At 42.9% G+C, this 16,271-nt stretch overlaps 1 protein-coding gene across 1 annotated transcript in view; it reads right to left on the minus strand.

Moving 5' to 3' along the window:
- Positions 1-2,051: 2,051 nt before the first annotated feature.
- The window catches only part of LOC145449375 (bromodomain adjacent to zinc finger domain protein 1A-like), a 31,322-nt gene continuing 17,102 nt past the window's right edge, over positions 2,052-16,271 (minus strand). The window contains exons 19-32 of the mRNA XM_080327722.1: positions 15,231-15,587; positions 14,210-14,384; positions 13,712-13,819; positions 11,350-11,446; positions 11,135-11,284; positions 10,864-10,983; positions 9,613-9,761; positions 8,019-8,183; positions 6,455-6,550; positions 5,838-5,962; positions 5,560-5,780; positions 3,581-3,723; positions 3,430-3,517; positions 2,052-2,683 (exon numbers count right to left, since the gene is read on the minus strand). Of these exons, the coding sequence (XP_080183848.1) occupies positions 2,493-2,683; positions 3,430-3,517; positions 3,581-3,723; positions 5,560-5,780; positions 5,838-5,962; positions 6,455-6,550; positions 8,019-8,183; positions 9,613-9,761; positions 10,864-10,983; positions 11,135-11,284; positions 11,350-11,446; positions 13,712-13,819; positions 14,210-14,384; positions 15,231-15,587 (2,185 nt within the window). The 3' untranslated portion in view covers positions 2,052-2,492. The remainder of the gene's footprint in view (positions 2,684-3,429; positions 3,518-3,580; positions 3,724-5,559; positions 5,781-5,837; positions 5,963-6,454; positions 6,551-8,018; positions 8,184-9,612; positions 9,762-10,863; positions 10,984-11,134; positions 11,285-11,349; positions 11,447-13,711; positions 13,820-14,209; positions 14,385-15,230; positions 15,588-16,271) is intronic.

The following is a 16,271-nucleotide window of genomic DNA, read 5'->3' on the forward strand; positions in this document are numbered from 1 at the left end:
GGATAACAAAAATATTCGTACGTACGGAAGTCGTACATGCGAACAATACTTCCTGGCAACCTTGCGCTGAATCATCCTTCCTGATCCTTGATTTCATTGCATGAAAAAGTGAGGAGATAGCACATAAATATTTCTATCATGGCAGATACCATACCACCGTGATGATTCGACGAGGGAAAAGCGATAAATTACGTCGTAATGTCAGCATCTCCACTGACGTATATTCATACAGTACCTAGAATTGCTGCACATAAAATAATCGATAAATCAAGCTAAAAATATATTTCCGAATAAAACATTAGCTGTGGATTTATAATTTCCATTGCATCTGCAGGCAAAACCTATGTGGTCCCATGCAAAAGACCATGCTACCCAGTACTATTTCGAAGTATCACAGTTGTTTGGTACTTTGTTTATCGCGGGAGAATTTGAGTGGACTGGCTTCTCGAGTGAAACCATTATTGCGCTAGTAACGACTAGAGATTGAGACTGCGTGTGAATATTATCCAGCTCTATATCGTGTATCCAGCATGCCCACTACTAGACGAGACACCCGTAGGAAGGTCAGCGTCGCAAAGAGCTCGGGTGTGCCAGCAGCAGCCGCTCTCAAAAAGCCTCTTACAAGGCGTTGTAGTAAACCTTCGAAGATACGACCAAACCCGTTGAAAGTTAGCACAAGAATTGGAGAAGAACGCATAACTTCAAATCACGATGACATCGCAAAAGGTGAAGAAGTAAGCCACCATAAAATCCTAAGTGGTGACTCCACTGCTGACAATGAAAGTACAAGTAGTCTACACGATGGTTTGCAAAGGAAGCCTTCCTTGAGGCGACGACGTGGATGCGCGGATTATTCCGATTCTAACAGAAAACCATCGATAGCCAAAACGCCATCAGTCAGCTCTCCAGAAGTTCAAGGTACTCCCATTCAAGAAATGCCGCATATTGAAACGAAACAAAGCCTCAAACCCCGCCGGAGTTTGCGCAATAAATCCCATAGAAAGGATCTTACCAACGATGCTTCGTCGATCACTCTCAGTACGGACCTTTCCACGGAAAATTCACAATCAGAGACAGAGATTGTAATCGACAAAGATGATGCATCACATTCAAACTGTGAAGCAAGCCATAACGATGAGCAAATCACAAAGCAAACAACAGAACCAAGTTCACCCAGCATTACAAAGTCAACTGCACCTAAATCAGTAAAAATCAGCACACGCCCGGTAAAGACCAGTTCATTTTACTCCAATAAATCCAAATCCCCACCACGTCTCAAAACCTGGCTTCAAACCGCCCGTGCAAGTGACGAAAGGCCCACATCTTCAAGCGCAGAAGATTGTTCTTCTAAAGACATAGACAGCAAGCCACACCGCACCACAATGAAGGAATCAAATACAAAAACGCCCATCTCCAGAATCTTCAAAGCTAACCTCAAGCACACTCAGATCAGCACGCCGATCGTGCCGAAAAATCCCGAACCCGAACACTTGTTCGGATTTGAAAATTTGCTGGAGCCTGCCGCCTCCATATTGCAAGACGTTTCACCGATAGGACAAATCCCTCTGCCGAGCGTAGTTCGAAAAAGGAAGAGTAACAAAGTTCAAAAGGCGGAGAAGCTTACAGCTAGTTTTCTCAACTCTGATTCTCCGGACGTCCCGCAGAAACGAAACAAGCCTAGGAAGGCGAAAACAAAAACCAAACCGTCCCAGGATGAAGACGATGGCGTGGAGCTAGAGTTGTTTCAGGTGGAACCCATAATGTTGGAGGCACCAGCGAAGGTGGATGATATATTCGAGTATGAAGAAGCTGCACCTCCAAAGCTTCCGAAACCTGTCAAAGGCAGTGCCCTGGAGACAAACAATTTTGATATGGCTACAGCTCTGCCGTGGCAGGATATTATGGACCACGAGCTAATTATCGAGTCTGTCTAGCACACCTCTACGCTGATATCTGGAACTAGAATCAATACTGCCAGAAAGTTTCTTTTTGCTGCATCGTGCTTTCATTCTTTTAACCTTGCCGAAGTCTCCTATTGATACAACAAACACTTTCTATGAAGCGTTGTGAAATCATTATTAATGAACACAGGAAATCGGAAAAATAGTAGCCGACAGCTCAGGAGCATCCTAGCTAGACACCGCAGCACTGGCAGTACAAAAACATTTCAACTTGAAATATCAACAAGATCCAGACGTGCGACTATTTCATCATTACACTGGTCACGTAAACGCCAAGCGCCAGATGAACACACAATAGCAGTAAAAACAGAATGGTAAGCGTAAACTTTGCAGGAGTTTAGTCCGTGGACCCACATGGTTTTCTTCAACAAAAACATCGATAGTTCTACAGACGAAACAGTCCTTTACGCATCTGCAGTAAACGCATGGCGCAGAAACAAAAATAACAGAACTGAGCAAGTCGCCAAATAGCGTGTAACAGCAAAATGGAGACGGCCTTCGTGCTTCGTCATTTGGCTAGCGTTGCCCGGTTCAAGATTTTCGTTTTTTCGTAGGCGGGTGGGTGCCGTCGATTACATCCTTGTATTTATCGAGACCAGTCTCCTTCATTCTCTTCTCAAAATAGTTTTCGAGTTGCAAGGCAGCTTTGGCGTGTACCGACCGAGGCATGTTGTACAGGAGACAGTTGGAGAAGACAAGCTTAGCGTCCTCTATGAATTCACCTGTTGGAAAATTTCAAAATTTTTAATATATTCGCAACCTTGCCGAAAAGGGGCTGTGCCGTGGTTATGAAACACGAAATAATTTCATGATCAAGAGCAGGTAATATTTTCTTTGCCGGGCCAAGCCAAATATTTTCATATTTGGTTGGGCTTCCATGAAATGTAAGTATTTCGACTGTCTTACTAAACGTGGCATTGCTATGACTGGTACTAGACTCAGTCAGTCATCAGTCCTACTCGTCCACCGGCAAGGTAGAACCATAAATACCACGTTAACAAAACAATATGTGGGGATGAGGTCTATGAAATTATAATTTGAATTGAGACAGCAGCGGTTCTTGAACTTTACTAAACTGCGGGAAATTTGAGCCAATTTACATGCCGTCACGGAACTAAAAACAAGAATCTACATTACACATCAAATGGATTACTAAAGAAATGAAAGAATACCCTGCACATGATGAATTGTGCATCGGAAATGTTGTGAAAGAACTAAAACACGATTGTCAGAGATAATGAAAGGATTTTAGTGAATATTACTGCATACGGATATTGGAGACATAATTATCGTTTCAAGATGACATGTTTTCGATTTTGAACCTAACCCTCCCCCCCCCCCCCCCACCCTGCATACAGCACTGCCCGTCGATCTAAATTCTAAACCAAAGATTGAAATGTAGAAGTCACAAACATATCTTTCTGATTGAAAGACATCATTTCATTAAGGTTGATGGAAGCACACTTACTTGGATCCGAGTATTCCACGTTCTTGAGCTTATTCTGCATGGTGGCAAAATCCATCGGTCGCGATATGACTTCGTAATAATCGGGGACCTGCCAAGCAACAGTCAACGTTATCCAACGGCGTCGTCAAGACTACGCGACTGGCAAACGAACCTGTTTCTTGCTCACGGGCATCACGAACGGCCAACCGTCCTTGTGTTGAATCATCTCTTTCAGAATCTCCTGACACGAATTCAGTTCTTTCCAGACGCCGGCGGATCGTCTTCTGCTGGATGAGCCTTGGTAGTCTTCGTCGTCTGTCAAAACGTCGGAGACATCACGTTAGGAAATCAAACAGTATTTAAATGATGGCCCGGAGTCCGGAATGAAACAAAATAAATATAGTTACTTTTTTGATGAACAAGGATGAGAGCAAACTAGTAAAAGTGGGGTGTAATAGCAGTCGTTACTCGAGGGCATCAACCAAACATTAAAACGAGAACGTTTTGATTAAATTGTTGTAAAACCGTAAGACATATAATCCGCTGTAATTTCACACCACACTACAACCAATCCCAGTTGATCAAGTCGGTCAACTTTGCTGCACAAGTAGAAGAAACACCGTAAATTTCTACTCAATTATAAGTAGAGATGGCTACATGTCAAAACTTCACACAAAAGTAAAAAGTGAAAGCCGAAAATGTAAATTCCAGTGTTGGGATCAAGTCACTACCTTCGAGTCATTGCACATTTTGACTCGAGTCAAGTCAAGTCTCTTGCCAACTGTCTGTAATACAGATTGAGTGGTCATTGTTTCTGAACCGATGAACGAATATAGAGTTGAATATAGCCTACACGCAAGAAGGCATCGATCACATATAGGTAGAAGTGCTCAACTACGTAAGTGATTGCATAGCCTCAGTTTATAGTTCCCAGCCAAAATAGCGAAACGAATTGATAAGGTGCAATACACCACCCTTTTAAAAATTGATATGATACAATTCGGAGCCTTCACCAATGTTTGAGGAATATATAAACTGTACATTTCATTAAAACAAGAGGTTTGGTTAGGGTAAGAACAGAGAAAAGAAATATACATTTTGCTATTACATTACTTTACTACTAATTTAGGACAACGTAAGCTGTAAGCTTCGATCACTTCGTTTGCGGTCAATTTATTTGTGAGAGAACAATGGAGGCTCAGTAAAACGTACGATTATTGAATGATGGTCGCTCTCATGGGTTACGCCAGCGTTTCGCGAAAAATCCAGCCGTATGCAGGACACAGTGATTTTTATCGTCACCGATTACTTGATGACTTGAAATTGACTCGTGAATTTTGCTCCGAGTCACGAGTCAATCCACATTTCTGATGCGCCAAGTCGAGTCATTTTAGCAAAGTGACTCAAGTCAAGTCATACGAAAAAGGTGACGCGAGTCATGCTCCCAACACTGGTGGATTCAAACGAGGTGTCGCACACTTTTAGTAGTCGATCGGAAGTGGTTATTCGAGAAATAGCGAGGCACGTCTTTACGACGAACACAGCCAATGACACTACCAACTGGCGCAATTTCCGAAAACATACTCCGTTGCTGTGATGCAGTAGGGTTACCCATATGCACTCTTTTTTTTTCAGGAAATCGAAAATGTCCACCGAGGACGCCTGAATTCCCCCCTTTTTGGAAATGCGTCCTCTTTTATAGCTTTGACAGCCAGGGTAATGTACTGGACAGTCTGAACGCTATAAAACACCAGAAATTGCACAAAATCTGTAATGCGAACGTTCGAGAGGACTGGAAAAATGACTTTTTTTTTAGTCCACAGCACATCAGCATAGTTAAAATGTGGGCATTTCGAGTAAGATGAGCTTTTTCTTAGCCAACACAACAAGATTTATAGAACAAATCTTAGAATTAGCATTTTCCTAGTAATCCGATCTTCACGATTTGCAAAAAGCGTCCTCCTTTACAAATTACAAAATATGGTAACCCCAGACACGGGAGCTATCTCATCCAGTCAATATGACACGTTCGCTCGTAAAAGCGATGCATACACATCTAATTTTAATTCTAATTAAATTTGGAAAAGCTGAAAATTTTCTGCTTAGTACAAGTCTGACAACAATAGTGACAGAAGCAAAAGCATCCTGTACCGTTTGAGGCGCCTCGTTTGAACGAATTGGAGCTTCTCGACTTGCGGCCGTTGTCCGTGCTGGCCCTGTTGCTGTCGCGTCCCGACGTCCTTCCGCTTGTCCTCTGCACGTTCGGCGACGGCTTTTTCGCCTTCCTCTCCCTGTCGGACTTCCGCGTCGGCCTGCTAGGCAGCCGGATGCCCCTCTTCACGGGCGCTTCCTCCTCCTCTTCGTCTTGCGAGCTGAAAACCGAAAGCGTATTCTATCCGGAATAGGCTTCCCGGTCTGCCCAAACCTACCTTTCGTTTTCCTCCTCGGACTCCTGCTCCTCTTCGTCCTCTACTTCCTCTTCCTCCATGTTGTCGTCGTCGTCCTCCTCCGTGTCGTCAGCTTCTTCCTCCTCTTCGTCCTCAGAGCTAGCCTCCTGAAAAAGGCAGTATTGTGGATTTTACGTTTCGTTGGTTTGTGTATTTCAAGAAAATTCAACACACAACTCAAATCTAATAATCAGAATTAATCTCCGTTCTTCCTATATACTAGATTGCCATCATCGTTTTATTTGGTCTCATAGCAGTAAGACTATTGAAGATTCGCAATAAAGCATTGTTATAAATCCTACTTTGTGCCATAATATTCAATCGTTTGGAGCGAAAGGGTGTGTTTGCTGTAATGAGTGGCCATTTCGACCAGAGGTAGTCAGTACAAAAGTAGAGTACATCGTACATCTGCTTTTACAAAGTACTCAAGGTCAAGTAGCATAGCCAACTTGCACCACTTTCTCACGCGGTTACGATTACAGGCTACTTACGCTTTCAGTTTTTTAAGCGAAACCACCTGGCAACCTGGTCTTGACTAGTGTTAAATCGAGTGTGCTTTTATATTTATATATATATCATACGCACAGCACGATAAGTACCTGCGTGAAGCTCGTGGCTCTCACTCTCCTTGGGCTCATCCGATGGGAATGTATCGGCTTGCACTGCGGGCAAAACCAATCGCCGGTCGGCACGTTCTGAAACGAAAATGGTGACCGTCTGTTCCGAGACACGAAAGAAAAACGAAAAACTGCTCATTCTGACAGGTTTAATACTATAGTCCGTCTGCAAGGATGTAACGTACTGGTTTCTTACTGATCTGGAATTTGACTGCACGTGAATATAGTTTCTACAATATTTTTGTTATTTATGTTCCCTGCTTCGTTTCAGCTGTACTGGCGAACCGATATGATACATCGCTGAAGTTGGTCTAAAACTATGACAGGCCTATCGATTAGGCTGTATCTTTTTTATAGGTTACGGCTTTTTAGGTAGGTACATGAGTTCTTAACTAGGATCTGTGTTGGCGGCTACGTACCAGTACATGATAGGCCAATAAAAGTCAGTAATTTTTGTCACACCGATAACAGCATACCACCAAAAATCGAAATTGATGATAATTTCTAGTTCGGTTTCTCCAGATATTGTCGAGTATTGTTGTTGCATACGACGTCACCCTCCACATTGTAAAATCATTTCAGTTGCAGCTAGACTGGATGTTAACTGGGCGGACCTCTACGACTTAGTGTACTTAGTTCCGTTTAGCACATTTTATTTTACTGGGCTGTTATCACTTTAACTTTATTACGACATTTTCTATTAATGTGGATCAAAGAAACGTTCTTGTGGTCCACGTACAATCAAAATAAATTTTTGGGGAAAAGTTCAAGTTGCTGACGAGGCACCCGCTAAACCAGTGGTTCCCAACCTTTTTCGTCTCGTGCCCCCCTTGGCCAATATTTGAGCTAAAATTCCCCCCTATGAAAAAGTTGCCTGTGACTAAAAAAATGTACTTTTTAACACGCAACCATTTGCTGACTGAGCAATTAATGGCCAAACATATTCAGATATGTCCGAACTATGGCGAATACAGACCGCACTGAACTTTGGTAAAGTACAGTCAAATTTCAACTGTTTTTGACCGGTCGGGTAGCCGCTGACGAAAAATAAATCACCAAGTCCGCTTGCTATTGACTTGATTTGAATCGATCAATTTGGTACGGTATGTTTTTCACGTTAGCTCATATGTTGGCTTAAAAAGTTGAACAATTTCACTAGCGGCCTTGTGCTGAATTCAGCTTGACGTTTTCCTGCTTCGTAGCAATTTGTTCGAGAGGCTGTCCGGACCCAACGAAATCGTCTCGTGAGTCTCACTTTATCAGGGGGTGTAATATATACGGAAGGCATTTAAACATACACCTAGCTTTAAATCCGCCAAAGAAATATACAATTGTAAAGAACTAATTTCTACTTAACAGTTCCATACCATAAAAATCTAAAAACCTTGTGAACCCAGAGTATCTTCCGATACAATGCCAAAGCCAGATTTCCCCTAAATAAATTAAGCCAGATTCCCCCCTAAAAATTTCAAAATTCCCCCCGAGGGGGGAATTGCCCCCCGGTTGAGAACCACTGCGCTAAACATTGTGGCGGAAAGTCACTTACCTTGAGCGGAGGTTTGAGGCAGTACATGTGGTGTCCGCGGTCGCACGAGTCGCAAAGCAGCATCTTGTCGGCGTCGCCCCGCCTGTGACAGATACGGCACGAAGCGTTCAGGACCGACCGCGCCCAGATGATGCATTTGTTCAACGTCGACAAGTGCAGCGAAATCTGCGAGACATAGTTTGCAGGCGGCTTGTCGATATAATACGTGCACTGCTTTCTCAAGCGCTTACATTTTCAAACCACTTCCAATTCCACTTGAATAATTGTTTGAAAAAAGTTTTCGGGATAAGTTTGCACACTTTTCCAAGAACAATTCTCACAAGAACCGCTCGAAATAGCCCCGTTATCACGGCAGTGTTGGGATCAAGTCACTACCTTCGAGTCAAGTCAAGTCACTCGATTTTTGGAGGTGACTCGAGACAAGTCAATTCACGAGTCAAGTCACAATTCAAGTCAAGTTGCCTTGTCGAAGTATGAGGCATGACTACGTCATTGCATTTTGTTAGCTTTCTGACATACAGGTTGAGTGGTCATTGATTTTTAACCGATGAACGAACATAGAGTTAAATATGCAAGCAAGAAGGCGCTGTATCGGTCACATATACGTAGAACTGCTCAACTACGTAACTAATTGCATAGCCTCAGTTTATAGTTACCAGCCAAAATAGAGAATTTAGAAACGAATTCATAAGATGCAATACATTACCAATTTACAAAATGATATGATACAATTCCAGCCTGCGCCAATGGTTGAGGTCTATATAAACTGTATTCGAATTCAATTTCAATAAAACAAGGTTTGGTTAAGGTAGGAACAGAGACATACATTTTACTGTAAGCTTCGATCACTTCGTTTGCTGTCAATTTGTTTGTGAGAGAACAATGGAGGCTCAGTAAAACGCACGATCATTGAATGATTGATCGCTCTCACGGGTTACACCAGCGTTTCGCGAACAATCCAAACATTCGCAAGATAAAGTGATTTTTATCGACACCGATTACTTGATGACTTGAAATTGACTCGTGAATTTTGCTCCGAGTCACGAGTCAATCCACATTTCTGACACGCCGAGTCAAGTCAAGTTATTTTAGCAAAGTGACTCGAGTCAAGTCATGACTTGAGTCATCCCAACACTGTATCACGGTAACTGAATATATCTTCGAAGTTTCTATTTCTTTATAGCGTCAGTAAAGTTAGTCACAAAGATGCATCCGGCGGTTCACTGCTAAAATACGCGACTTCCCGACCATATCTACTTTCTGAAACTAGTTACTTGAATACTTTTCAAACCTTTCGTTATCCACTTACACTTGAAGTTGTTTTGACGTGTCTTGGAAAAATACTTGTGCTTGTAAATGAGTAGAAATTTATCGCCTATCTTCTATTTCTACTCGTGTAGCAATTCTGGTTACTCTGATCATGTCTGGCGACGGTTCGATTTCAAAATGCGGGAATTAGTTCGTCTTTGTGACATGATATGATAGCATCAAAGAAAATCACTGATGTGCCTAGCAGACGGTGTGGTGCAATATGGTGAACGGAGTGCACCGACTAGTTTGCTTTGTTATTTACGATGCGACACCGTATGCGTACCTGCGAAAACGACGTGCAATTCACAAGCGAATTCTCCCACCGTCGCAGGTACGTGGCGCTGGCCTTCTTCCGTCGCATAATCTCCTCCTCGTCGTCCTCGACGGGGCCTTTCGATCTCGTCTTGCGACGCGCAATATCCACCGAATATCCTGTGCGCAAACACCGTTGTTAGACTAGTATATTCGTATTGCAATGAACCCGAAATTTTGCACCGTCGGTATATTTCAAAAGAAGCGAGACGAAACGTTAAGAGACTTGATGAATCTTGTCAAAAGTAAATACACCACAAGATTTCAGGCATACACAGAACTTTGCATGCCTATGAGAATTACTATACCATCGCAGCGACCCTGAGTGTTTCCACCCACGTCACAAGGTTAAGAACCACTGATCTAGAACATTGTCTGTCTTCAAAATATCCCCATCTCCCCTCTTTTGTTTTACCCCTCCCTCTTTTTCTCTCGGCTGGCTATTCGCCAGGACTAGGGATGGGCATAATGATTCAAATACTTGAATCTGAATCGAGATTCAAGTCGAGTAGTAAAAAACGATTTATTCCGAGTACTGAAATTATACAGTCCTCGCCACTGAAAGTTAATTTATTAAAGAAAATTATAGTTTTGATACTATTTTCCACTGTGGAAGCCATGAAACCTTGATCGGCCGTACCGCAGCATACAAAACAGGGTATAAAGCACTAGTACAAAGCTACGAACATTACTGGAAACACCACATTTCCGAAGACATGATCATCCCACAACACTGTCAAGAAGTGCAATGCAATCGGTATGGTCGAAAATATACTGAGTATGGTTAATGTGACGGATAACAGATATTATATTCTTTGTGGTGGCATACATATACATATCTGAACTTTGACATATTGCATTCTGTTACGACGTCATAATGAGTGACGCTCGAATACTCGATTAGAAGCATAAGACGTGATTCAGAATCGAATCACTCGGGTACTTGAATTCGCCCAGCACTAGCCAGGACCACGCATATACTAAGACTACTTGAATAAGTACTGCTAAGTACTACATAGACGCAAATGTAACAAATCACATAACTGCCCGATTGAATAGTATATTCATATTGAAAGGAACCCGAATATTTCGGCTGACACTCGTCAGGGGTAATCGTCAGCAACTAGTTGAGAATTCGAAAGAACAGCGTATATCAACAATCGTAACACAAAATATGACGTATGACGAGTAAGTAACAAAACCTACTACAGTGCTTGCTTACCAAGAGGAGCCTTGAGGTATTTCTTGTCTATTCCCCTCTCGACTTGCAGCAGCGCCAGAGAGAGGTCCCGCACTTTTTGTGCATGCGCCAAATCCATTTCCGTCTGTGCGGTCTCGCCATCTGCAAGAAACCGACAAAATACATCAGATTTTTAGAGAAAAACCGGCAAAACAGTAAAGGCAGACTCGTTTAAAAATTAAAGTAACCGACATATTCAAACATATCCCATAATCTCAACACACTATCCAGGGAGACAAATTCAAAAAGCTACCTTGCTCCATTTCTTCATCGCCACCCTCGGCAGAACCTATCGGAAAAACGAGAGAAGGCGGCGCCACCAGTTTCTCTCTTTTCCTCAGCTTGCTCATCTCTTCTTCGGTGTCACATTCATCCAAGATGTCACCCTCCGCTTTTGCGACCCCTACGGTAAACACATTTCGCATTAACACGGATATCGCAGGTTGCTGCTGCGCACGCGTCTGTTACCTATCGGCACTACAGATTCCAGAAGTCGATCGCTCAGTTCTTGCGGGTACGTGGTAGCGTTGCTGACCCTGTTCACCCAGTCGAAGCCGTCTTCCTCCTGTTAAGAAGCGGTGCAAGGGTTATCGGTGAATTCGGCATTATAAATGTAATACGGTAACATTTGAGAACACTATTGGAGGCACTGAACCTCAACATACAATTGAATTGAATAGAATAATTCGATTGAAACAATTTTTTCAGACGGCGCTCATCAGGGGTATGGGGTAATCGTCAGCAATCGGCATGAGACGCACAGACAGCTCAAGTGCTTTCGCATGAACTCTTTCTGTTGGCAAGCTTTGATACGCTGACTGCTGATAAAAGGGCGGGCAGCAACCCCAGGAAGTAGACAAATGGCATTGAGTTGAAAGCGACAGGACTAGGCCAAGTGATGTTTAGCTGATATCAATGTAATACCAGTGTTACATCATAGATCACTGTGATCCATTTGTGCCAAGGTCAAGTGGGTGAAGAAATGGGCCAAAAACGAGAATGCGCACAAGCTGACTAGGATATTTGCGACATGATATTAAATTTTCGCACTTTACGAGAGTTGTTATGTATAAGTCTTGTCACAACGTTACCAATTTGACATTGTTTGCCTAGCAATGACTACAAAGCCAACATGCTGTGTGCGGTTACAGACCCGCAACCACAGATGACAATAATCTCTGAAATAAAACATTAGCACTAGGGTTGTCCAAAATTTGGAAAATCTTAAAAATACCCCGTGATTGTGTCTCATTCCATAGATTATCGATAAAAAATAACAATGAGCCCAAAAGAAGCTCACGGGAAAGCCGTTAAGATTTCGGCCAAAGCGTTTTAAAGTAGTTGCCCAAGAATGGGCGTGCCACTGACCATAGAACGGCGAGAAGACTGGTAATCAAATAACCACGGCTCCTGATTGGCTAATTGGCTATGCTTCAATGATCACCACAGCAACAACTTGCTGATTATGTGCTCAAGGAGTCTGCTACCGGTGGGGATTCTGAAATCGCGTTGTTGGTAGGTTGGCAGATGATGATTTATGATTAATTCAGGACATGTTAAGGTACGAAATACATGATGAACAATCAACAGCTGCTTCACATAAACTTCTACAGCATGACTGCTTTGCTGTGAAGGAAACGGCTGTAGCCTACATGCCGTGTTTTCATCGAGGGAAAGCAAAGACGCTTATGCAAGTAGTGAACGAGTTCCCCGTTTCAGAAGGGATCCATCATCAGTGAATACAAATATAAAGCTTGACCATGACACTATACTTTGAGTGAGCTTATTGGACTCAAGTTGTAGTATATAGTTGATATTTTGAATGCTCTAGGGATTGACTGAATCAGCCGGTTGTGCTTGGCAGTTATACTTCAGCAAATTGAATTCACATGTAAGTGTTGTCAAAGTCCTTAATGATGCTGCAGAAAAGAGGTGTAAAGTAAGCACAATGCTGGATATCATGTCCAAACTATGCTGGATACTATGCAGTATAGTCTGTGATTATCTTTACACCCATTTTCTGCGGGATCAATAGGGACTTTGACATACCACATTGGGCATAGCCTGTGCGAGTGTGCGTTATCATTAGGGACTTTAGCAACACTTACAAGTGAATTCAATTTACTGTAAGCATCTGATGAGTGCCAACCATAACCCGCTGATTCAGCCGATTCCAATATCATTCAAAACGTCACCTATATATTACAGCTTGAGCCTAATAAGATCACACAAATTACGGTATCGTGTCATTGATAAGCTTTATATTTGTGTTCACTGATGATGGATCCTTTCCAAACGGGGAATTCGTTTACCGCTTGCATAAGCGCCTTTGCTTTCCCTCGGTGAAAACACGGCATGTAGGCTACAGCCGTTTCCTTCCAATAAAGCAATCATGCTGTAGAAGTTTTTGTGAAGCAGCTGTTGATTGTTCATCATGTATTTCGTACCTTAACATGTCCTGAATTAATCTTAAATCATCATCTGCCAACCTACCAACAAGCGATTTCAGAATCCCCACCGGTAGCAGACTCCTTGAGCACATAATCAGCAAGTTGTTGCTGTGGTGATCATTGAAGCATAGCCAATTAGCCAATCAGGAGCCGTGGTTATTTGATTACTAGTCTTCTCGCCGTTCTATGGTCGGTGGCACGCCCATTCTTGGGCAGCTACTTTAAAACGCTTTGGCCGAAATCTTAACGGCTTTCCCGTGAGCTTCTTTTGGGCTCATTGTTATTTTTTATCAATAATCTATGGAATGAGACACAATCACGGGGTATTTTTAAGATTTTCCAAATTTTGGACAACCCTAATTAGCACCACAGAAACGTACCTTTATACCGCCGAGAGTGCCTTCGAATATTCTCGACTCCAAATCCAGGACCTGATCGCGCAACGCCAGCTCGATCGCGACCTTCCACGACATGGCCTTGGCCTTTCGCTGTAGCGTAAAATAAAGTAAATCGCAATCCGTCATGGGTCATGAAAACTTGCTAGCAATGTTCCCTCTAAATTTTCACGAGTTTCCTGTGCGCAACGACTTTTAAAGCAGTGAGCAGCTTACAGGAAACAGTGATTTGTCTCATCAGGAATATTGCGCTGAATGTGTCTTGAATAGTATATTCATATTGAAATGAACCCAAATATTTTCGAATGAATTTTACAATTTTGAAAGAAGCCAAACCTAATCTAATTTAAGAAACTACATACTCAAGTGTTATATTCAACTTCCCTTGAAGTAATTTTGACAAGTATGGGAAATTGGTGTTTCTACTTCCAATTGGGGAGAAATTTACTACTACGTGGAGCACAAACGATGACCACTACTCACGTCGTCTTCCCTCTGTTTTTGGAAGAGTTCGTTGAGCGGGCACTTCTTCAACCGGGCAAAAATTTCAGCCCTCGCGTTCGAAAGAGACTCGGCCAATTTTGCCTCGCGGAAACCGCGCCGGTTGAGCGACGTCAGCACGTTTTCGATTTCGCCCTCCTCCGTGTAAATCATCCACCTGCCCGGAGAAAATACGCTTTGTTTTCGCACAAGCAAAATCATCAACAAAATCTGGCGCCATATATACTGAGTTATCAATACTCATAAAGCGAATCACGAGTGTAAAAACCTGCGACCCGCAAAATGGGTTGCTGAATTTGGTTATAATCCGCGCAACTGGGCTAAGAAAGGAGATGAAAACACATAAATATGAATACGCTGCCTTTGCGTAAGAATAGCTTTGACCAAATTAACTCAACTGCCAGAAATTGTAACTGCTATAAAGCGAGTTTTATCAACCCACCGTTTTTCAACTCTGCTCGAGTGTTATAGAATGGCGCGCATCATAACATTGCAATTTTCCTCAGTCCTAACAAGTTACGGACCGATTTTCCGAGTGTCAGGACTGATAGACGAAACGTCAATAATGCGGTGACTCAACTTCGAAGTTACAGGTTAGAGTCATGCACAACAACTGGAGTAATTTTACGCGTTTAAAAAAATGACTCGAGTCAAGTCGAGTCACCACAAAATCGTGACTCGAGTCATTACAAAAGTGGTTCTAGCATCACCTGTTCATGGCCTTTTTGGCGACGTGATGTCTAATAAAAAAAACAGTTCGTCACTTTTGACTAATCCCAATCATAGCCTAATTGCAGGAAATAAGAGAAACTAAGGACACAATAGTAAGGAAAATGTAATTTTATAAGACACTGCCTTTCGAAATAAGGACAGTGTGGCAACCCTGGGTCGGCGATAACTCAACTATTAGTGGCAAGAAGCAGATTATTTCAGCACCCGAGAAAACTCGAATCCATTGTGCCCAACCCGTCGTAACCGAGCGGAAATAAACGCAAGCACTAACCTGTAACTCTTCCCCTGGCAACCAGCAACAAACTCGGCCTGCGACGAATCAACGCTGTCACGCTGCAACCCGGTATCGCCTGTCATCTTCTCCAACTTGAGATTGGGCGACAACTCCCCGTTAGCCGCGTCGAGGGCGTCGCTGTTCACTTTCCCAGGCGGCGCGGACTCCGAATCTCCAGAGTTTATGGGTGTAGCAGTCGAGTTGTTGGGCGCTTTCGTGGGCGTGACACCGTCACCCCAGGCGGCCTTCTGTTTCACTTTGACGGCGAGCAGGTCCTCAGTCAGGGACGGGTCGGGATACTCTTCGACCAGCAGTCCCGGAACGCTGTTCAAGGCCCAGTAGCGGCGGAAATATCTGAAAGGAAAATCAGCGCTGTTCTGGTGTCGAAACGGAAGTGGCGAGTCCAAGGGATCAAATGTCCTGACACCCCAATTATAGCATGAAAAAATTGAATCTAGCAATCCGAACAGGGCATGTCGTTACAGTTATCACCAGGCCAAGTTTTTACAACTTTAGGTTCTTTTTACAGCTTCCGGCAGCTTCCCAAGTACTCAGAATTTATGTGCTACGATGTTTTAAGCCGTCTGTAAGAGTTTTATATTGCAAGTCTTCTCTATTTTTCATGTGATTTTTTATTGTAACTGCAAATATTGCGCAAAATGTAAAGGAATAAAACTACTCCTAGTATGTTTTTATTCCCTTTGGTATGCATAACAACGAGCAATGCGATGAATTAGCTGCATCTCTCAACAGTTGGCTTGTAATAGTACGGGAGCTGTTACTCTATCCGTTTGCCTTTCTATTTCTCATGCACAAGTGAAGACTGAAGGGAGATTGTTGCGCAATAATGCTTCCGTGACTGAATGAACAAGGCCAGAGTCAGAGATTCTGCGTAAATGCAACTTTTGGGAAAATCAAGTGCAACTTTCTCGCTATTTATGTGCAACAAAAACTTGCCCAAGAGCAAAGCTCGCTAATGTCCCGGAGGTGGTCGGTAATGAAGCATTTTTGAAGCAACTCACTTTTTCAGAGTATTCA

This window comes from Botryllus schlosseri, chromosome 11 (assembly GCF_051294905.1).
Source record: "Botryllus schlosseri isolate E-star chromosome 11, Bs_hap1, whole genome shotgun sequence".
Lineage (NCBI taxonomy): Eukaryota > Metazoa > Chordata > Ascidiacea > Stolidobranchia > Styelidae > Botryllus > Botryllus schlosseri.